The sequence below is a fragment of the Lipophrys pholis genome (genome assembly GCF_963383615.2).
Source record: "Lipophrys pholis genome assembly, contig: SCAFFOLD_136, whole genome shotgun sequence".
NCBI classification, from domain to species: Eukaryota; Metazoa; Chordata; class Actinopteri; order Blenniiformes; family Blenniidae; genus Lipophrys; species Lipophrys pholis.
Genome location: NW_028291854.1, coordinates 42,219 through 66,498, shown reverse-complemented (window position 1 = coordinate 66,498; position 24,280 = coordinate 42,219). Strand labels below are relative to the sequence as shown.

The following is a 24,280-nucleotide window of genomic DNA, read 5'->3' as shown; positions in this document are numbered from 1 at the left end:
TCCACATGGTGGACCTGAAGATGGTGCTGCTGTAGTCCACATGGTGGACCTGAAGATCTGAGATGGTGCTGCTGTAGTCCACATGGTGGACCTGAAGATCTGAGATGGTGCTGCAGTAGTCCACATGGTGGACCTGAAGATCTGAGATGGTGCTGCAGTAGTCCACATGGTGGACCTGAAGATCTGAGATGGTGCTGCAGTAGTCCACATGGTGGACCTGAAGACTGCACAACAAATGTGAGGATGTTCAAGCTCGGCCTGGGCGATAAACTGAGAGTTACCGATATGGGCAAATTGGTTTGAAATGGGTAAGTTCATAGGGTACAAACATGGAGCGAAGGAGATCAGCTGCAGGCCAAGGCTCCAGGGTACAAACAGTATATGAAGGAGATCAGCTACAGGCCAAGGCTCCAGGGTACAAACAGTATATGAAGGAGATCAGCTACACGCCAAGGCTCCAGGGTACAAACAGTATATGAAGGAGATCAGCTACACGCCAAGGCTCCAGGGTACAAACAGTATATGAAGGAGATCAGCTGCAGGCCAAGGCTCCAATGTACAAACATAATATGAAGGAGATCAGTAGCAGGCCAAGGCCCCAGGGTACAAACATTATATGAAGAAGATCAGCTGTAGGCCAAGGCTACAATGTACAAACATGGAGTAAAGGAGATCAGTAGCAGGCCAAGGCCCCAGGGTACAAACATAATATGAAGGAGATCAGTAGCAGGCCAAGGCTCCAGGGTACAAACATGGAGTGAAGAAGATCAGCTGCAGGCCGAGGCTCCAGGGTACAAACATGGAGTAAAGGAGATCAGTAGCAGGCCAAGGCTCCAGGGTACAAACATAATATGAAGGAGATCAGTAGCAGGCCAAGGCTCCAGGATACAAACATGGAGTGAAGAAGATCAGCTGCAGGCCAAGGCTCCAGGGTACAAACATGGAGTAAAGGAGATCAGTAGCAGGCCAAGGCTCCAATGTACAAACATAAAATGAAGGAGATCAGTAGCAGGCCAAGGCTCCAGGGTACAAACATGGAGTGAAGAAGATCAGCTGCAGGCCAAGGCTCCAGGGTACAAACATGGAGTGAAGAAGATCAGCTGCACGCCAAGGCTCCAGGGTACAAACATAATATGAAGGAGATCAGTAGCAGGCCAAGGATCCAGGGTACAAACATAATATGAAGGAGATCAGTAGCAGGCCAAGGATCCAGGGTACAAACATTGAGTGAAGGAGATCAGCTGCATGTACATGAGGACTGTGAACTGTGGGGGGCTTTGGGACTGGAGGCTCCTCCCACTTCAGAGGCTGGACATTCATGCATTCATTGTCCAACAGGACAAGCAGCTCCAACAGGAGAACCATCAGGACACATCTGGGAGACACTCTGAGGACCACCTCTGTTCTTCCAGGTTCTTCTGGGTGGAGATAGAACGTAGCTGTCTGGGTGCCATTATGCCTTCCTCTTCCTCCTCTTCCTCCTCTTCCTCATCCCACTTCCAGATAAACTCATGATGGAACATGTTAAGTGTGGATGTGTTGGGTTCAGTGTATTTTACTACTGTACTTCTTCAGTAGCTCAGTGTAGTTATTAAAGTACTTCTTCAGTAGCTCAGTGTAGTTATTAAAGTACTTCTTCAGTAGCTCAGAGTACTTATTAAAGTACTTCTTCAGTACCTCAGAGTAGTTATTAAAGTACTTCTTCAGTAGCTCAGAGTACTTATTAAAGTACTTCTTCAGTAGCTCAGTGTAGTTATTAAAGTACTTCTTCAGTAGCTCAGAGTACTTATTAAAGTACTTCTTCAGTACCTCAGTGTAGTTATTAAAGTACTTCTTCAGTACCTCAGTGTAGTTATTAAAGTACTTCTTCAGTAGCTCAGAGTAGTTATTAAAGTACTTCTTCAGTAGCTCAGTGTAGTTATTAAAGTACTTCTTCAGTAGCTCAGAGTACTTATTAAAGTACTTCTTCAGTAGCTCAGTGTAGTTATTAAAGTACTTCTTCAGTAGCTCAGAGTACTTATTAAAGTACTTCTTCAGTAGCTCAGTGTAGTTATTAAAGTACTTCTTCAGTAGCTCAGAGTACTTATTAAAGTACTTCTTCAGTAGCTCAGAGTATTTATTAAAGCACTTCTTCAGTAGCTCAGTGTAGTTATTAAAGTACTTCTTCAGTAGCTCAGAGTACTTATCAAAGTACTTCTTCAGTAGCTCAGTGTACTTATTAAAGTACTTCTTCAGTAGCTCAGAGTATTTATTAAAGTACTTCTTCAGTAGCTCAGAGTACTTATTAAAGTACTTCTTCAGTAGCTCAGTGTATTTATTAGTTCAAACCCTCCAGAGAAGAATCCCAGTACTTCAGTCGCCCTAAATTCTGACATTCAGTGGTTTGTCCCACTTTGTTCACACAGATTCAACTGACCCACATTCATCCTGAATCCTCCACTGCATGGTGCACTGCTGGAGTCTCACCTGAGTGTAATCCTCCACTGCATGGTGCACTGCTGGAGTCTCACCTGAGTGTAATTCTCCACTGCATGGTGCACTGCTGGAGTCTCACCTTAGTGTAATCCTCCACTGCATGGCGCTCCACTGCATGGTGCACTGCTGGAGTCTCACCTTAGTGTAATCCTCCACTGCATGGTGCTCCACTGCATGGTGCACTGCTGGAGTCTCACCTTAGTGTAATCCTCCACTGCATGGTGCACTGCTGGAGTCTCACCTGAGTGTAATCCTCCACTGCATGGCGCACTGCTGGAGTCTCACCTGAGTGTAATCCTCCACTGCATGGCGCTCCACTGCATGGTGCACTGCTGGAGGGACCATCACCCATTAAGCTTCAGACACACTGAGTGAATCTGAGGCTCGTTTGTTCTGAGAAAACTGAAGTGAAACAGTGACGTCACGTTTATAGTTAGACTGTGTGTGTGTGTGTGTGTGTGTGTGTGTGTGTGTGTGTGTGTGTGTGTGTGTGTGTGTGTGTGTGTGTGTGTGTGTGTGTGTGTGTGTGTGTGTGTGTGTCATCACTTCCTTCATGATTAGAGGAAGTGTCTTAAAGCAGGCTGACCTTCAGTCTGTCAGACAATCAAAAACTTCCACAATAAAAGCCTGTTATTGGAAAATAAGACTATGAAGCAGGTGAACTAGAGGGTCAGTGACTCTTAGACGGAAACCAGAACAAACTGAGGAGGAAGGGGAGGAAGAGGAGGAAGAGGGGAGAGGAGGAAGGAGGGACAGGAGGAAGAAGGGGAGATGAAGAGGAGGGAGAGGAGGAAGAGGAGGGAGAGGAAGAAGAGGGAGAGGAGGAAACAGGAAGAGGAGGGAGAGGAGTAAGAGGAGGGAGAGGAAGAAGGGGGCGAGGAGGAAAAAGGGAGTGAGGAGGAAGAGAGGGAGAGGAGGAAGGAGGGAGAGGAGGAAGAAGGGGAAAGAGGAAGAGGGGGAGAGGAGGGAGAGGAGGAAGGAGGGATAGGAGGAAGAGGGGGCGAGGAAGAATTTAGGATAGGAGGAAGAAGGGGAGAGGGGGAAGAGGGGGAGAGGGGGAAGGAGGAAGGAGAGGACGGAGAGGAAGAAGAGCAGGGAGAGGAGGAAGAGAGGTAGAGGAGGAGGGACAGGAGGAAGAGGGGGAGAGGAGGATAGATTGGACAGGAAGTGAAACCAGCAGCTGACAGGAAATAAAACCAGAAATTCACAGGAAGTACAACCAACACTTGACAGGAAGTAAAAGCAGCAGCAGGTAGATGTTATGATCCTGTTCTTATAACAAACATCAGGAGGAAGTCAAAGGTCAATAATCCGCCGCTTTTACATCCTGTCACCTGCCGCTTTTACATCCTGTCACCTGCCGCTTTTACATCCTGTCACCTGCTGCTTTTACATCCTGTCACCTGCTGCTTTTACATCCTGTCACCTGCTGCTTTTACTTCCTGTCGCCTGCTGCTTTTACTTCCTGTCACCTGCCGCTTTTACATCCTGTCACCTGCTGCTTTTACTTCCTGTCACCTGCCGCTTTTACATCCTGTCACCTGCCGCTTTTACATCCTGTCACCTGCTGCTTTTACATCCTGTCACCTGCTGCTTTTACTTCCTGTCACCTGCTGCTTTTACATCCTGTCACCTGCTGCTTTTACTTCCTGTCGCCTGCTGCTTTTACTTCCTGTCACCTGCCGCTTTTACATCCTGTCACCTGCTGCTTTTACTTCCTGTCACCTGCCGCTTTTACATCCTGTCACCTGCCGCTTTTACATCCTGTCACCTGCCGCTTTTACATCCTGTCACCTGCTGCTTTTACATCCTGTCACCTGCTGCTTTTACATCCTGTCACCTGCTGCTTTTACTTCCTATCATCTCTGGCTTTTACTTCCTGTCATCTCTGGCTTTTACTTCCTGTCACCTGTTGCTTTTACTTCCTATCATCTCTGGCTTTTACTTCCTGTCATCTGCTGCTTTTACTTCTTGTCACCTGCTGCTTTTACTTCCTGTCATCTGCTGCTTTTACTTCCTGTCACCTGCTGCTTTTACTTCCTGTCACCTGTTGCTTTTACTTCCTATCATCTCTGGCTTTTACTTCCTGTCATCTGCTGCTTTTACTTCCTGTCACCTGCTGCTTTTACTTCCTGTCACCTGTTGCTTTTACTTCCTATCATCTCTGGCTTTTACTTCCTGTCATCTGCTGCTTTTACTTCCTGTCACCTGTTGCTTTTACTTCCTATCATCTCTGGCTTTTACTTCCTGTCATCTGCTGCTTTTACTTCCTGTCACCTGCTGCTTTTACTTCCTATCAACTCTGGCTTTTACTTCCTGTCACCTGTTGCTTTTACTTCCTGTCACCTGTTGCTTTTACTTCCTATCATCTCTGGCTTTTACTTCCTGTCATCTGCTGCTTTTACTTCCTGTCACCTGCTGCTTTTACTTCCTATCAACTCTGGCTTTTACTTCCTGTCACCTGCTGCTTTTACTTCCTATCAACTCTGGCTTTTACTTCCTGTCACCTGCTGCTTTTACTTCCTGTCATCTCTGGCTTTTACTTCCTGTCACCTGCTGCTTTTACTTCCTGTCACCTGCTGCTTTTACTTCCTGTCACCTGTTGCTTTTACTTCCTGTCACCTGCTGCTTTTACTTCCATGGTTTCGACTGTTTAATGTTATAAACAGATGATGGATGGATGAAGATAGAGGTCTGATAACACCAGGTTCTACTCATCTTCCTCTTCCTCCTCTATAGCATCATCATCATCATCTCTCCTGCATCAATGTGCAGCTGACCTTCACTCCCACCACGAAACCTCTCACACACACACACACACACACACACACACACACACACACACACACACACACACACACACACACACACACACACACACACACACACACACACACACACACACACAGTAAACAAACTTGTCGCGGCTCGTCGCGGCTCTCTTCCGCCGCCGTTCACACTGTGACTGACCGTCAACACGCAGAAGTCCCGGCGGCGCGGCGGCGCAGCGGAAAAGGCCGCTGGCAGCAGAAAAGTGCACTTTAGCGCGGATCTTCCTCCAGCTGACACTGCTGGACTGAGGCTGAGCGGACTGCGGGTTGCCAGGTCCGCTGATTCTACACGGAACCAGAGCGAGTGTGGCGCTGCGGCACACACTCCTCCGGGCAGAGATCTGGGCCTTTCGGTGTCGGAGAAGAATCAAACATTTGTCTCCAGACGCTCCCGACACGTTCGGCGTTACAAGAACCCAGAGAGCTTTGAAAAGAAGCCTTTTCATTCACTTCCGGGAAGCTCTGCCTCTGGTCAGCCAGGGCAGATTCTTTCACTGTGAAGATTGGATCATTTTCTCCTTTATTCTCTTTCACACAGCATCACACATTGCTCGACTCGTATTAGATTATATACGAACGTCCCATAAACTAACCAGAAGACCCCCTTCACTCAGATATCAATCATATCGTTCCTCTGCTAAAGTCCTAATCTGCCGGAAAACAACGGACCTGGCAACCCTGAGCCAGACCTACCGGCGTGACCAAATCTCGCGAGAGAACCCAGCAACGAGACTACCGAGCAGAACCCTGAATATCAATGAGAGGGTCAATAAAACGAAGAAAGACGATTCTAGAAGTAGTTAATAAAACACCCAGCTCGTGCTAGGAGCCAGACACCATTTAAACTTGTAGTATATCACGGAAACGCACCAAAATGATCACATTGCCTCTTCTTCTAAAGCTAGAAGTGCACTTTGTAGCATAGAACAGAAACGTAATGAATCTTTATTGACTGATTTCTTATTGTAGATTTTCTTTGAGTCACAGAACTTTAAATCATGTTTTCAGTCCCTGAGCAACAAAGGAAGTTCTTTAGGTTCACACAGCTGTTGGAAGTGTGACTGACTGATCAACCAGACTGAGTAGGGAAAGTCTTCAGTCACATGAAATGCAGTGGTGTCTGGCTCAGGGGCTCAGGGGCCCCGGGGCTCAGGGGCCCCAGGGCTCAGGGGCCCCAGGGCTCAGGGGCTCAGGGGCTCAGGGGCCCCGGGGTTCAGGGGCCCTGGGACTCAGGGCCCCGGGGTTCAGAGGCTCAGGGGCCCTGGGACTCAGGGGCCCCAGGGCTCAGGGGCCCCGGGGCTCAGGGGCCCCAGGGCTCAGGGGCTCAGGGGCCCCGGGGCTCAGGGGCCCAGGGGCTCAGGGGCCCTGGGACTCAGGGGCCCCGGGGTTCAGGGGCTCACGGGCCCTGGGACTCAGGGGCCCCGGGGTTCAGGGGCTCACGGGCCCTGGGACTCAGGGGCCCCGGGGTTCAGAGGCTCAGGGGTTCAGGGGCCCCGGGGTTCAGGGGCTCAGGGGTTCAGGGGCCCCGGGGTTCAGGGGCTCAGGGGCCCTGGGACTCAGGGGCCCCGGGGTTCAGGGGCCCTGGGACTCAGGGGCCCCGGGGTTCAGAGGCTCAGGGGTTCAGGGGCCCTGGGACTCAGGGGCCCCGGGGGAGGTTTTAGGCATGTGGGAGAAAAGCCAGGCTCACACAGGGAGAACATGCAGACTCCACACAGAAAGACCCTGTGCTGGATAGAAAGGCACCACCTTCTCACTGGGAGGCCCGAACACCAGGAACTACGTCACATTGCCTCCCAGTAGCTCATTAATATTCACTTATTTCCTCATATCAACTGGTTTATATTAGTTATATTAGTTGTAGAGCCTCCACCACCAGCCACCACCACCAGGGCCAGGGGCCACAGCGTGGAGCCAGCCTCCACCACCAGCCTCCACCACCAGGGCCAGGGGCCACAGCTTGGAGCCAGCCTCCACCACCAGCCTCCACCACCAGGGCCAGGGGCCACAGCTTGGAGCCAGCCTCCACCACCAGCCACCACCACCAGGGCCAGGGGCCACAGCGTGGAGCCAGCCTCTACCACCAGCCACCACCACCAGGGCCAGGGGCCACAGCGTGGAGCCAGCCTCCACCACCAGGGCCAGGGGCCACAGCTTGGAGCCAGCCTCCACCACCAGCCTCCACCACCAGGGCCAGGGGCCACAGCGTGGAGCCAGCCTCCACCACCAGGGCCAGGGGCCACAGCTTGGAGCCAGCCTCCACCACCAGCCTCCACCACCAGGGGCCACAGCTTGGAGCCAGCCTCTACCACCAGCCTCCACCACCAGGGGCCACATCTTGGAGCCAGCCTCCACCACCAGCCTCCACCACCAGGGGCCACAGCTTGGAGCCAGCCTCCACCACCAGCCTCCACCACCAGGGGCCACATCTTGGAGCCAGCCTCCACCACCAGGGCCAGGGGCCACAGCTTGGAGCCACAACTTGGAGCCAGCCTCCACCACCAGGGGCCACAGCTTGGAGCCAGCCTCCACCACCAGCCTCCACCACCAGCCTCCACCACCAGGGGCCACAGCTTGGAGCCAGCCTCCACCACACTTGGTCCTGCACCACCCTCAACCTGAACTGGATGGTTTGCTGAAGTCGCAGTGTTTCTCTTCCCCAGTCGGTGCACAGCGTCCACAGCGTCCACAGCGTCCACAGCGTCTCGCAGACGGTCCACAGCCCTCGGGACACGTCTGTCCAAACTGTCCAGCAGTTCAGTGTCTTCATCCATCTTATCAGTCGTTACCTGAGATGTGTGGAAAAGAGCAGCATTGATATTTTCCTCCTCCTGTTGTTGCTCGCTTCCCTTCAGCGTCTTCGCTTCAGGGCTTTAGACTGGTGTACTCCAGGAAGGGTTAGAGGTTCCAGCTCCCTCCACCTGGTCCTCCCACACGGGTGGAGCAGCCACAGGTTGATCACCCAGACTGTAGTTTACAATACCAAGACAATCAAAGCTCCTTTCTGCAGCTTTTCACCAACAAGGTTCACCAGTGGAGGTTCACCACAATGGATTCTCACCAGCCTCCACCCACTCCGCCATCTTGAATCCTCTCTCGAAGTGAAGACTTTAACCTGACAGGAGCCCGGGGACTTGTTTCCTCAGACTGTAGGAAGTGACAGGAAGTGACAGGAAGTGACAGGAAGTGGAGCTTCACTGCTTGAAACAATGTTTTTCATATCATAGAATATTGTTTCTGCTCTAGTTTGATCCTCAGGAGATAAACCAAAACTTCTTCTGCTTCCTTTACGATGACTTTACTTCAGAGAAACACTTCCTGGGTCTTCCTGAAGCTCTCTGGCGCCCTCTGGAGGAGAGCTCACATTAGTGATGAATGTTCAACTCAGAAGGCGAAGATGAAGGAAAAGTAACTAATAAAGTATTGACTCTATACTCTAAAGTACAAAATCTAATGTATTGACTCTATACTCTACAGTACAAACTCTAAACTCTAAAATACAAACTCTAAAATCTAAAGAACAAACTCTAAAGTATTAACTCTATACTCTAAAGTACAAAATCTAATGTATTGACTCTATACTCTAAAGTACAAACTCTAAACTCTAAAATACAAACTCTAAAATCTAAAGAACAAACTCTAAAGTATTAACTCTATACTCTAAAGTACAAAATCTAATGTATTGACTCTATACTCTAAAGTACAAACTCTAAACTCTAAAATACAAACTCTAAAATCTAAAGAACAAACTCTAAAGTATTAACTCTATACTCTAAAGTACAAACTCTAAAGTATTGACTCTATACTCTACAGTACAAACTCTAAATTATTGACGCTATACTCTACAGTACAAACGCTAAACTCTAAAATACAAACTCTTAAGCACAAACTCTAAACTCTAAAGAACAAACTCTAAAGTATTAACTCTATACTCTACAGTACAAACTCTAAACTTTAAAGTTCAAACTTTAAAGTACAAACTCTAAACTCTACAGTACAACTCTAAAGTACAAACTCTAAACTCTAAAGTACAAATTCTAAACTTTAAAGTTCAAACTTTAAAGTACAAACTCTAAACTCTACAGTACAACTCTAAACTCGAAAATACAAACTCTAAAGTTCAAACTCTAAAGTATTGACTCTATACTCTACAGTACAAACGCTAAACTCTAAAATACAAACTCTAAAGTACAAACTCTTAAGACCAAACTCTAAAGAACAAACTCTAAAGTATTAACTCTATACTCTAAAGTACAAACTCTAAAGTATTGACTCTATACTCTACAGTACAAACTCTAAACTCTAAAATACAAACTCTAAAATCTAAAGAACAAACTCTAAAGTATTAACTCTATACTCTAAAGTACAAAATCTAATGTATTGACTCTATACTCTACAGTACAAACTCTAAACTCTAAAATACAAACTCTAAAATCTAAAGAACAAACTCTAAAGTATTAACTCTATACTCTAAAGTACAAAATCTAATGTATTGACTCTATACTCTAAAGTACAAACTCTAAACTCTAAAATACAAACTCTAAAATCTAAAGAACAAACTCTAAAGTATTAACTCTATACTCTAAAGTACAAAATCTAATGTATTGACTCTATACTCTAAAGTACAAACTCTAAACTCTAAAATACAAACTCTAAAATCTAAAGAACAAACTCTAAAGTATTAACTCTATACTCTAAAGTACAAACTCTAAAGTATTGACTCTATACTCTACAGTACAAACTCTAAATTATTGACGCTATACTCTACAGTACAAACGCTAAACTCTAAAATACAAACTCTTAAGCACAAACTCTAAACTCTAAAGAACAAACTCTAAAGTATTAACTCTATACTCTACAGTACAAACTCTAAAGTATTGACTCTATACTCTACAGTACAAACTCTAAACTTTAAAGTTCAAACTTTAAAGTACAAACTCTAAACTCTACAGTACAACTCTAAAGTACAAACTCTAAACTCTAAAGTACAAATTCTAAACTTTAAAGTTCAAACTTTAAAGTACAAACTCTAAACTCTACAGTACAACTCTAAACTCGAAAATACAAACTCTAAAGTTCAAACTCTAAAGTATTGACTCTATACTCTACAGTACAAACGCTAAACTCTAAAATACAAACTCTAAAGTACAAACTCTTAAGACCAAACTCTAAAGAACAAACTCTAAAGTATTAACTCTATACTCTAAAGTACAAACTCTAAAGTATTGACTCTATACTCTACAGTACAAACTCTAAACTGTAAAATACAAACTCTAAACTCTACAGTACAAACTCTAAAGTACAAACTCTATACTCTAAAATACAAACTCTAAAGTATTGACTCTATACTCTACAGTACAAACTCTAAACTGTAAAATACAAACTCTAAACTCTACAGTACAAACTCTAAAGTACAAACTCTATACTCTAAAGTACAAACTCTAAACTTTAAAGTTCAAACTTTAAAGTACAAACTCTAAACTCTACAGTACAACTCTAAACTCTAAAATACAAACTCTAAAGTAAAAACTCAAAAATTTCTGAACTATTAACTCTAAACGATAAATTATAAACTGTAAACTCTAAAGTACAAACTCTAAACTTTCTAAAGTATTAACTCTAAACTATAAAGTACAAACAGTAAAATTTAAAGTACAGACTCTAAACTAATGTGTATTTACCGCCATGTCCTCCTTGGAATGAGTTGCACACACACTGCGACGTCTCCTCAGGATATACTCTTTAATCCTATACATTAATACTTCCTGTGTAACATTGATGGTGGACAGAACAGACTGATGCATGATGGGAGGTTGGGTTCATAAATCATAGAAAACTGTTCTTCACACCATCACATAGAAAGTCTACATACTGAGTACAACAATATAACAGGACGCTTCAATCTGTACAAAGAGATTTCACATAGTTTTTCACATACTTGATGATATACTGCACTTTAGGCAACATGACAGTTCCAGTTAGTGTAACTCCTGTTCACCAACCCAGAGTCCATGGTGCTGCTCTGGTAGTACTGTTATACTGGTAGTACTCTCTGGTAATACTGATATTACTCTCTAGTAGTACTTTTTGGTAGTACTCTGGTAATACTGGTAGTACTCTCTGGTAGTACTGATAACACTCACTGGTATTACTCACTAGTAATACTCACTGGTATTGTTCTCTGGTATTACTCTGTGGTATTACTCTGTATCAAGTATTACAGGTAATACTGGATGTTGTACAACTGCAGTTTGACTGCTGAGAAAAAACAGCAAAGTGAAGAAACAAAGTTTACGGCTGCAAACATCCAGAGTTTAACTGGAAAATACTACAATACTGTGTACTCAATCTGTCAAACCTGTTTTGTTCAAGGAGTAAAACTTCATAAATACTTTAGTTGTTTGAATGAAGCTTCAGTTCAAATCTGAGTTTGATGTTTTTGTCCTTCTGACTTTAGTGGAAAACTGAGAAACAACAAACACTGATGTACACACACACACACACACACACACACACACACACACACACACACACACACACACACACACACACACACACACACACACACACACACACACACACACACACACACAGTAGACATTCACATGCTTCCTGCAGCTCTCACACAAGCATACAGCGCACGGCTAAACGCAGGTGGAGTCCGGGTGGAGTCCGGGTGGAGTCTGGGTGGAGTCCGGGTGGAGTCTGTGTGGAGCCCGGGTGGAGCCCAGGTGGAGTCTGTGTGGAGCCCAGGTGGAGTCCGGGTGGAGTCCAGGTGGAGTCCGGGTGGAGTCTGGGTGGAGTCCGGGTGGAGTCTGGGTGGAGTCTGGGTGGAGCCCGGGTGGAGCCCAGGTGGAGTCTGTGTGGAGCCCAGGTGGAGTCCGGGTGGAGTCCAGGTGGAGTCCAGGTGGAGCCCGCCTACACCCAGGAGTCGGGGGAGCCACTGAACTTGCTGGCCCGGGTGGAGGGCCTCCTGGTGGTGGAGTAGAAGTCCACATAGTTGGTGTTGGCCTTGAAGGGCAGTGATTGGCTGGCGTAGGCGTCCGGGGAGGGGGAGGGGGGGGTGAGGTGCAGCGCCTCGTCCTCGTACGGCTCCTCGCCGAAGCCTTGAGGCGACGACAGGAACATCCTGTAGCTGTTGTAGTGCTTCCTGTCGGGCTCGTCGTAGAACGGCTCCGGGTGCTGAGGCACAACAACAACAACAACAATCAGAATGACAATCATAACAACAACAACAACAACCAGAATGACAATCATAACAACAACAATCAGAATGACAATCATAACAACAACAACCAGAATGACAATCATAACAACAACAACAACAACAACCATCAGAATGACAATCATAACAACAACAACAACCAGAATGACAATCATAACAACAACAACAACCATCAGAATGACAATCATAACAACAAAAACAACAACAATAAGAATAACAATCACAACAATCAGAATGACAATCAAAACAACAACAATCAGAATGACAATCATAACAACAACAACAACAGCAACAACCAGAACGACAATCATAACAAAAACAACAACAATCAGAATGACAATCATAACAACAACATCCAGAATGACAATCATAACAACAACATCCAGAATGACAATCATAACAACAACAACCAGAATGACAATCAAAACCAACAACAACAACCAGAATGACAATCATAACAACAACATCCAGAATGACAATCATAACAACAACAACCAGAATGACAATCACAACAACAACAATCAGAATGACAATCATAACAACAACAACCAGAATGACAATCAAAACCAACAACAACAACCAGAATGACAATCATAACAACAACAACCAGAATGACAATCAGAATGACAATCACAACAACAACAACCAGAATGACAATCACAACAACAACCAGAATGACATAACAACAACAACAACCAGAATGACAATCAAAACAACAACAACCAGAATGACAATCATAACAACAACAACCAGAATGACAATCATAACAACAACAACAACCAGAATGACAATCAAAACAACAACAACCAGAATGACAATCATAACAACAACCAGAATGACAATCATAACCAACAACAACAACCAGAATGACAATCATAACAACAACAACCAGAATGACAATCAGAATGACAATCACAACAACAACAACCAGAATGACTATCAGAATGACAATCACAACAACAACAACCAGAATGACAATCACAACAACAACAACCAGAATGACAATCATAACAACAACAACAACCAGAATGACAATCAAAACAACAACAACCAGAATGACAATCATAACAACAACAACCAGAATGACAATCACAACAACAACAACCAGAATGACAATCATAACAACAACAACCAGAATGACAATCACAACAACAACAACAACCAGAATGACAATCACAACAACAACAACCAGAATGACAATCATAACAACAACAACCAGAATGACAATCACAACAACAACAACCAGAATGACAATCACAACAACAACAACCAGAATGACAATCATAACAACAACAACCAGAATGACAATCAAAACCAACAACAACCAGAATGACAATCAGAATGACAATCACAACAACAACAACCAGAATGACAATGACAATCACAACAACAACAACCAGAATGACATAACAACAACAACAACCAGAATGACAATCAAAACAACAACAACCAGAATGACAATCATAACAACAACAACAACCAGAATGACAATCAAAACAACAACAACCAGAATGACAATCATAACAACAACAACCAGAATGACAATCAAAACCAACAACAACAACCAGAATGACAATCATAACAACAACAACAACAACCAGAATGACAATCAGAATGACAATCACAACAACAACAACCAGAATGACTATCAGAATGACAATCACAACAACAACAACCAGAATGACAATCATAACAACAACAACAACCAGAATGACAATCAAAACAACAACAACCAGAATGACAATCACAACAACAACAACCAGAATGACAATCATAACAACAACAACCAGAATGACAATCACAACAACAACAACCAGAATGACAATCACAACAACAACAACCAGAATGACAATCATAACAACAACAACCAGAATGACAATCACAACAACAACAACCAGAATGACAATCATAACAAAAACAACCAGGATGTCAGTCACAACAACAACAACAACAACAATAATAATAATAATAATAATAATAATAATAATAATAATAATAATAATAATAATAATAATAATAACAAGTATAATAATAATGAAACTCTCCCCAAACACAATCACTGGACAATGAAGGTAAAGACACCTGGATCAGACCGTCCATCAAGGATCAATATGTCCTCTCACCTGAGACCGTCTCAGATCTTCTCCCGACTGAGACGAATACGTCCTGATGAAATACGGAGTTTTCTTCTCAGACCCTGAAGGGAAATAATCAGAAACAATAGAAACCTGACTACAGCCCCCTGATGGGTTTTAATAGAAACAATAGAAACCTGACTACAGCCCCCTGATGGGTTTTAATAGAAACAATAGAAACCTGACTACAGCCCCCTGATGGGTTTGAATAGAAACAATAGAAACCTGGCTACAGCCCCCTGATGGGTTTTAATAGAAACAATAGAAACCTGGCTACAGCCCCCTGATGGGTTTTAATAGAAACAATAGAAACCTGACTACAGCCCCCTGATGGGTTTTAATAGAAACAGTAGAAACCTGACTACAGCCCCCTGATGGGTTTTAATAGAAACAATAGAAACCTGTGAACTGGCGTTTCAGGAAACTGTCGTCTCCGTAATACGAGTCCAGCTGCAGAGACGACTGCGCCCGCTGGTAGTTGGAACTATGTCTTCTGAACCCGAGCATCGCCGGCGACGACGTGGCGCTGCCCCCTGCAGGAGGGAACCAGAACACCTACGGCTCAGGGAAGCAAACATCTGGACTGTTGTAGCTGGACTGACCACAGCTGGACCGACCACAGCTGGACTGACCACAGCTGGACCGACCACAGCTGGACTGACCCCAGCTGGACCGACCACAGCTGGACCGACCCCAGCTGGACCGACCACAGCTGGACCGACCCCAGCTGGACCGACCACAGCTGGACCGACCCCAGCTGGACCGACCCCAGCTGGACCGACCACAGCTGGACCGACCACAGCTGGACCGACCACAGCTGGACCGACCCCAGCTGGACCGACCCCAGCTGGACCGACCACAGCTGGACCGACCACAGCTGGACCGACCCCAGCTGGACCGACCACAGCTGGACTGACCACAGCTGGACCGACCCCAGCTGGACCAACCCCAGCTGGACCGACCACAGCTGGACTGACCACAGCTGGACCGACCACAGCTGGACCGACCCCAGCTGGACCGACCACAGCTGGACCGACCACAGCTGGACTGACCCCAGCTGGACCGACCCCAGCTGGACCGACCCCAGCTGGACCGACCACAGCTGGACTGACCCCAGCTGGACCGACCCCAGCTGGACCGACCCCAGCTGGACTGACCCCAGCTGGACCGACCCCAGCTGGACCGACCACAGCTGGACTGACCCCAGCTGGACCGACCACAGCTGGACCGACCCCAGCTGGACCGACCACAGCTGGACCGACCCCAGCTGGACCGACCACAGCTGGACCGACCACAGCTGGACCGACCACAGCTGGACCGACCCCAGCTGGACCGACCACAGCTGGACCGACCACAGCTGGACTGACCCCAGCTGGACCGACCCCAGCTGGACCGACCCCAGCTGGACCGACCACAGCTGGACTGACCCCAGCTGGACCGACCACAGCTGGACTGACCCCAGCTGGACCGACCCCAGCTGGACCGACCCCAGCTGGACCGACCCCAGCTGGACCGACCCCAGCTGGACCGACCAAACCCCCTCACCTGATTGAATGACGGGGGACCTCTGCAGTGGACTGGTGGGCAGGGTGGGCTGTGAGCGGTAGCGGTCTCGCTCCAGGGTGGAGACGGGGGTGATGAAGTGGGTGTAGTTCCATCCATCCTGTTCAGGAGCAAAATCACCTCCATCATCGCTTCTGACATGAACCCAGGAAATATCAGTCCCTCATGATTTATTCATGTTTCCACTGTAGGTGGCGCCAAAGAACTTTACTGTGAAATAATGATGAAGATAATAATGATGATGATGATGATAATAATAATAATGATACTAATTATAATAATGATGATGATGATGATGATAACAATGATGATGATGATGATGATGATAATGATGATGATGATGATAATGATGATGATGATGATGATGATGATGATAACAATGATGACGATGATAACAATGATGATGATACTAATTATAATAATGATGATGATGATGATGATGATAACAATGATGATGATGATGATAATGATGATGATAACAATGATGATGATACTAATTATAATAATAATGATGATGATGATGATGATGATGATGATGATGATGATGATAATGATGATGATGATGATAATAATCATAATAATGATACTAATTATAATGATGATGATGATGATAACAATGATGATGATACTAATTATAATAATAATGATGATGATGATGATGATGATGATGATAATGATGATGATGATAACAATGATGATGATGATGATAATGATGATGATGATGATGATGATAACAATGATGATGATACTAATTATAATAATAATGATGATGATAATAATAATAATAATAATGATTTTGCTGCTCTTATCATCATCATTAGTATTATCATACCATCATTATGACAATGAGGAAGCCCTTCCTGTTGGAGGCGTCTCTTCCTCACTCTGTCCTCAGATTCTAACTGAACTTCCTCTGTGGATGAAGTCTGAGTCTGGTCCAGCAGAGGTCCTCACATGGTCCCAGAGACATTACAGAGAGACATGTCCTGTCCACTGCTGTTCATATTGACCAATTATATTAATTATTAACATAAACCCAGAGCCTTCTCTGACGGTCCAATGCAGTCAATCTTAATGTTGATGTAGACAGAACGCAGTAGTATTTGATTCCTTAACATTTTATAGGAACAGGAGTACTGCTGGGTACTACTTCAGGAAACCACTTCTTCTAGTTCTGTCACAGAACATGAAGAACACACAGGAACACACAGGAACACACAGGAACACACAGGAACACACAGGAACACACAGGAACACACAGGAACAGTCTCCAGTGGAACATTCATAGTGAAAGTGAAGAAGGAAGGAAGGAAGGAAGGAAGGAAGGAAGGAAGGAAGGAAGGAAGGAAGGAAGGAAGGAAGGAATGAACGGAGGGACGGAGGGACGGAGGGACGGAGGGACGGAGGGACGGAGAGTTAAACAGTGAGGTCATTCAGTAATTCAGTTGTAGATTTGATTTCAGCTGAACTTAGTTCAATTAGAACTTGACAGAGTTCTCTGTGTGTGTGTGTGTGTGTGTGTGTGTGTGTGTGTGTGTGTGTGTGTGTGTGTGTGTGTGTGTGTGTGTGTGTGTGTGTGTGTGTGTGTGTGTGTGTGTGTGTGTGTGTGTGTGTGTGTGTGTGTGTGTCTACCTGCTTGTACAGGCTCCTCAGGTCTCTGTACTGCCACAGGGTGTTCAACACCTGAGCTGCTGCCTTCACCACCTTCATGGAGAACCTGGACCAGGAACACAAGGAGGCATGATGGAACAATCAGGGACCACCAGGGACAATCAGGGGCAACCAGGGACAACCAGGAACAATCAGGGACAACCAGGAACAATCAGGGACAACCAGGAACAACCAGGGACAACCAGGAACAAACAGGGACAATCAGGAACAATCAGGGACAACCAGGAACAATCAGGGGCAACCAGGGACAACCAGGAACAATCAGGGGCAACCAGGGACAATCAGGAACAATCAGGGGCAACCAGGAACAATCAGGGACAACCAGGAACAACCAGGGACAACCAGGAACAAACAGGGACAATCAGGAACAATCAGGGACAACCAGGAACAATCAGGGGCAACCAGGGACAACCAGGAACAATCAGGGGCAACCAGGGACAATCAGGAACAATCAGGGGCAACCAGGAACAAGCAGGTACAATCAGGGACAACCAGGAACAACCAGGGACAACCAGGAACAAACAGGGACAACCAGGAACAACAACCAGGAACAACAACCAGGAACAACAACCAGGAACAACCAGGAACAATCAGGGACAACCAGGAACAAACAGGGACAACCAGGAACAACAACCAGGAACAACAACCAGGAACAACAACAACCAGGAACAACCAGGGACAACCAGGAACAAACAGGGACAACCAGGAACAACATGGACAACCAGGAACAACAACCAGGAACAAACAGGGACAACCAGGAACAAACAGGGACAACCAGGAACAACAACCAGGAACAACAACCAGGAACAACCAGGGACAACCAGGAACAAACAGGGACAACCAGGAACAACATGGACAACCAGGAACAACAACCAGGAACAACTAGGGACACACACAAGCTGGAACAAGTAGAACCAGCAGGGCTTTACTGGGCCTGTCCTGTCTCTAGTCCTTCAAATCAAATCAAACTTTATTGATACTTTATTTATATTTTCTGAAATTCTTCTTCCGACACTCAGTGAAGACGGTTGCTTCTCTCTCCTGTCCTCCCTCGTCTTCCCTGCTTGCTGCTCCTGTCTTGTCTGTCCCGTGTCAGAATCTAACTAGAACCTGTCTTTACATCCGAACTGAACCAGAACCACAGAACTGATCAGCTGGTCTCTCAATGCAATCCACTAAATTGTCACGACAAGACGATCAGACAAGGGAGAGTCCACATGTCCCAATGGGACGTTTGCTGCTGGATACATGCTGGACTCCTGGGACAGCTGGAGGTCCGTGTGGGGGATTGGGACGGCTGCCAATCGTCCCTGAGGGACAGCAGGACAGCAGGACCCTCACACTCATGTGATAAACCAACTCAGAGGACGCAGGACGGGACTCTTCAGCGTTTACGAGGAATGGAAACCAACGTGGAGAAACTCAGAGCTCTGCTGGAACCCTAGAAAATGGTCCCAGATTAGGAGCAGCATGGAGACCAGAGACTGGAGGACGAGAGACAGACGAAGACGTCCTGACCCAAAACAAATCTGATGTCCATTCAGATTCCCTGAGACGTCCCGACGCTGAAGGCTGGACTGTTTTTCTATTTCTCCTGGAGAGAAGCAACAGTACTGCTACCCCACCCCCCCAGTGGCTGGCTGCACCCCCCCACCCTACCCCACCCCCCCAGTGGCTGGCTGCACCACCCCCACCCTACCCCACCCCTCCAGTGGCTGGCTGCACCACCCCACCCCTCCTCCCAGCGGCTACTTGTACAGTGACAATAAATTTGATTGATTGGTTGATTGATTGATTGAGAACTGGTCCTACTGGTCCTACTGGTCCTACCCTGTCCCTGATCCAACTGGTCCTACCCTGTCCCTGGTCCTACTGGTCCTACCCTGTCCCTGATCCTACTGGTCCTACCCTTTCCCTGGTTCTTAGCCTTTCCCTGGTCCTACTGGTCCTACCCTGTCCCTGGTCCTTAGCCTTTCCCTGACCCTACTGGTCACACTGGTCCTTACCCTACTGATCCTTACCCCATATCTACTGGCCTTACCCAGGTACTACCTGTACCCAGGTACTACCTGCCTTACCCAGGCCCTACTGGCCTTACCCAGGTACTACCTGCCTTACCCAGGTACGGCTGGCCTTACCCAGGTACTACCTGCCTTACCCAGGTACGGCTGGCCTTACCCAGGCCCTACTGGCCTTACCCGGGAACTGCCTGCCTTACCCAGGTATGGCTGGCCTTACCCAGGTACGGCTGGCCTTACCCAGGTACTACCTGCCTTACCCAGGTACGGCTGGCCTTACCCAGGTACTACCTGCCTTACCCAGGTATGGCTGGCCTTACCCAGGTACTACCTGCCTTACCCAGGTACGGCTGGCCTTACCCAGGCCCTACTGGCCTTACCCGGGAACTGCCTGCCTTACCCAGGTATGGCTGGCCTTACCCAGGTATGGCTGGCCTTACCCAGGTACTACCTGCCTTACCCAGGTACGGCTGGCCTTACCCACGCCCTACTGGCCTTACCCGGGAACTGCCTGCCTTACCCAGGTACGGCTGGCCTTACCCAGGCCCTACTGGCCTTACCCCTTGCCCCGTCCCTTGCTGATGTCCACCAGCTTCTGGATACCGCCGCAGTCGGCCAGGGCCTTGGCGTTGTCCATGTTGCGGCTGGTGACCTCATGCAGGGTGCAGCAGACGGAGGCCACGGTGTCGTCCGACAGAACGGAAGGACTGGCGCCGGGCAGCCGGGTCACCAGGTCCCGCATGGCGTACTTCCCTGTAAGGACAAAGACCACACCCACTTTCTCTTACTGCTGCATCACCTGAGGTCTGTACTACCACGCTGGGTTTTCTCTTCAGGATTAACTCTGGTTTTAGCTTCTGGATTAACTTCAGGATTAACTCTGGTTTTAGCTTCTGGATTAACTTCAGGATCAACTCTGGTTTTAGCTTCTGGATTAATTTCAGGATCAACTCTAGTTTTAGCTTCTGGATTAACTTCAGGATCAACTCTAGTTTTAGCTTCTGGATTAACTTCAGGATCAACTCTGGTTTTAGCTTCTGGATTAACTTCAGGATCAACTCTAGTTTTAGCTTCTGGATTAACTTCAGGATCAACTCTAGTTTTAGCTTCTGGATTAACTTCAGGATTAACTCTGGTTTTAGCTTCTGGATTAACTTCAGGATCAACTCTGGTTTTAGCTTCTGGATTAATTTATAGATTAACTCTAGTTTTAGCTTCTGGATTAACTTCAGGATCAACTCTAGTTTTAGCTTCTGGATTAACTTCAGGATCAACTCTAGTTTTAGCTTCTGGATTAACTTCAGGATCAACTCTGGTTTTAGCTTCTGGATTAATTTAAAGATTAACTCTAGTTTTAGCTTCTGGATTAATTTCAGGATCAACTCTAGTTTTAGCTTCTGGATTAATTTAAAGATTAACTCTGGTTTTAGCTTCTTGGTTAATTTAAGTATTAACCCTGGTTTTCTCTTATCTAGGTAACTTCAGGATTAACTCTAGTTTTAGCTTCTGCATTAATTTAAGGATTAACTCTAGTTTTCTCTTATCCAGGTAACTTCAGGATTAACTCTGGTTTTGAATCTCCCTCACACTTACACTACATATCTGCTCTGGTCTGGTCTGGTCTGGTCTGGTCTGGTCTGGTCTGGTCTGGTCTTACCCTCTATTTATTTGGGGGGTTAATCTAAGGAGTGAGACGTGTGTGTACCTATCAGTTCCTTGTTGCGGCTGTCCAGAGCCATGTTCCTCAGCGCCGTGGCGACGGAGCAGACCACCCGGTCGTTGTCCATCCTGAGCAGCTCCACCAGGATAGGAAGACCTTTCTCCTTCCTCACTGCTGCCCGGATGTAGGCTGAGAACTACACACACACACACACACACACACACACACACACACACACACACACACACACACACACACACACACACACACACACACACACACACACACACACACACACACACACACACACACACAAAGGCCTTCAGTTGCAGTTACCTCATGACCTCCACTACCTCCACTACTTCCAGGACCTCCAGGACCTCCACTACTTCCAGGACCTCCAGGACCTCCACTACCTCCACTACGTCCAGGACCTCCAGGACCTCCACTACCTCCACTACCTCTAGGATCTCCACTACCTCCAGGACCTCCACTACTTCCACTACCTCCAGGACCTCCAGGACTTCCACTACCTCCAGGACTTCCACTACCTCCAGGACCTCCAGGACTTCCACTACCTCCAGGACCTCCACTACTTCCACTACCTCCAGGACCTCCAGGACTTCCACTACCTCCAGGACCTCCACTACCTCCACTACTTCCACTACCTCCAGGACCTTCACTACCTCCACTACTTCCACTACCTCCAGGACCTCCAGGACCTCCACTACCTCCAGGACCTCCAGGACCTCCACTACCTCCACTACCTCCAGGACCTCCAGGACCTCCACTACCTCCAGGACCACCAGGACCTCCAGGACCCTGTCACCCAGCAGTCTGTCCTACCTTCCAGTTTCCAGCGGAAAGGTTCTGCAGCGAGCCTGCGGCGCCCTCTAGTGTAGCGGGGTTGGAGCTCTCAGCCAGCAGGTTGAGGTACGGCTTCACCACCATCGGGTGCCAGAGAAGCTCCGCCCCCCGCAGGGACTGGGACAACCCTGGGACTGGACCCCCGCCGTCCCACTGACACACAAACACGCACGCACACACACACACACACACACACACACACACACACACACACACACACACACACACACACACACACACACACACACACACACACACACACACACACACACACACACACACCATCATCATGTACGTAACTAGAGATTTGTGGGTTCGGGTTAGACCCTCAAGAAACCCCTCACCCCCCAGGGTACCTTGCCATCAGGCCAGCCCCCCCTCTTCCGGCCCCGCCTCCTCTTGCCCCAGCACAAGTAGTCCAGCTCCTTGCTTGGTGATGAGAAGCCCAGCAGGGTGTCCAGCTCCTGGTTGCCAAGGAGACGGGAGGAGGGCATCTCCACCTCCAGCCGGTACGACAGGTTCCTCAAGGTGCACACGCTGTTCTCCACGATCTGACGATACGGGGACAGACCACAGTGATGTCAGAGACGCCCCGGGAGACAGACTACAAGAGTGTATAGTAGCTCCACCTGCAGGAGGAGTCTATTAGACAGTAGCTCCACCTGCAGGAGGAGTCTATCAGACAGTAGCTCCACCTCCAGGAGGAGTCTATCAGACAGTAGCTCCACCTCCAGGAGGCGTCTATCAGACAGTAGCTCCACCTCCAGGAGGCGTCTATCAGACAGTAGCTCCACCTGCAGGAGGCGTCTATCAGACAGTAGCTCCACCTCCAGGAGGCGTCTATCAGACAGTAGCTCCACCTGCAGGAGGAGTCTATCAGACAGTAGCTCCACCTCCTGGCGGAGTCTATCAGACAGTAGCTCCACCTCCAGGAGGAGTCTATTAGACAGTAGCTCCACCTCCAGGAGGAGTCTATCAGACAGTAGCTCCACCTCCAGGAGGCGTCTATCAGACAGTAGCTCCACCTCCAGGAGGCGTCTATCAGACAGTAGCTCCACCTGCAGGAGGCGTCTATCAGACAGTAGCTCCACCTCCAGGAGGCGTCTATCAGACAGTAGCTCCACCTGCAGGAGGAGTCTATCAGACAGTAGCTCCACCTCCTGGCGGAGTCTATCAGACAGTAGCTCCACCTCCAGGAGGAGTCTATTAGACAGTAGCTCCACCTCCAGGAGGAGTCTATCAGACAGTAGCTCCACCTCCAGGAGGCGTCTATCAGACAGTAGCTCCACCTCCTGGCGGAGTCTATCAGACAGTAGCTCCACCTGCAGGAGGAGTCTATTAGACAGTAGCTCCACCTCCTGGCGGAGTCTATTAGACAGTAGCTCCACCTGCAGGAGGAGTCTATTAGACAGTAGCTCCACCTCCTGGCGGAGTCTATTAGACAGTAGCTCCACCTGCAGGAGGAGTCTATTAGACAGTAGCTCCACCTGCAGGAGGAGTCTATTAGACAGTAGCTCCACCTGCAGGAGGAGTCTATTAGACAGTAGCTCCACCTCCTGGTGGAGTCTATCAGACAGTAGCTCCACCTCCTGGTGGAGTCTATCAGACAGTAGCTCCACCTGCAGGAGGAGTCTATTAGACAGTAGCTCCACCTGCAGGAGGAGTCTATCAGACAGTAGCTCCACCTGCAGGAGGAGTCTATTAGACAGTAGCTCCACCTGCAGGAGGAGTCTATTAGACAGTAGCTCCACCTCCTGGTGGAGTCTATCAGACAGTAGCTCCACCTGCAGGAGGAGTCTATTAGACAGTAGCTCCACCTGCAGGAGGAGTCTATCAGA

General features: G+C 47.5%; 1 protein-coding gene across 1 annotated transcript in view; it reads right to left on the bottom strand.

Moving 5' to 3' along the window:
- Positions 1-11,027: 11,027 nt before the first annotated feature.
- LOC308128428 (plakophilin-4-like) overlaps positions 11,028-24,280 on the bottom strand; it is a 54,391-nt gene continuing 41,138 nt past the window's right edge. Inside the window, exons 14-22 of the mRNA XM_080494123.1 lie at positions 22,799-22,993; positions 22,422-22,595; positions 21,621-21,771; positions 20,476-20,668; positions 17,859-17,943; positions 16,209-16,326; positions 15,065-15,196; positions 14,652-14,725; positions 11,028-12,485 (exon numbers count right to left, since the gene is read on the bottom strand). Coding sequence (XP_080350249.1) covers positions 12,222-12,485; positions 14,652-14,725; positions 15,065-15,196; positions 16,209-16,326; positions 17,859-17,943; positions 20,476-20,668; positions 21,621-21,771; positions 22,422-22,595; positions 22,799-22,993 — 1,386 coding nt within the window. The 3' untranslated portion in view covers positions 11,028-12,221. The remainder of the gene's footprint in view (positions 12,486-14,651; positions 14,726-15,064; positions 15,197-16,208; positions 16,327-17,858; positions 17,944-20,475; positions 20,669-21,620; positions 21,772-22,421; positions 22,596-22,798; positions 22,994-24,280) is intronic.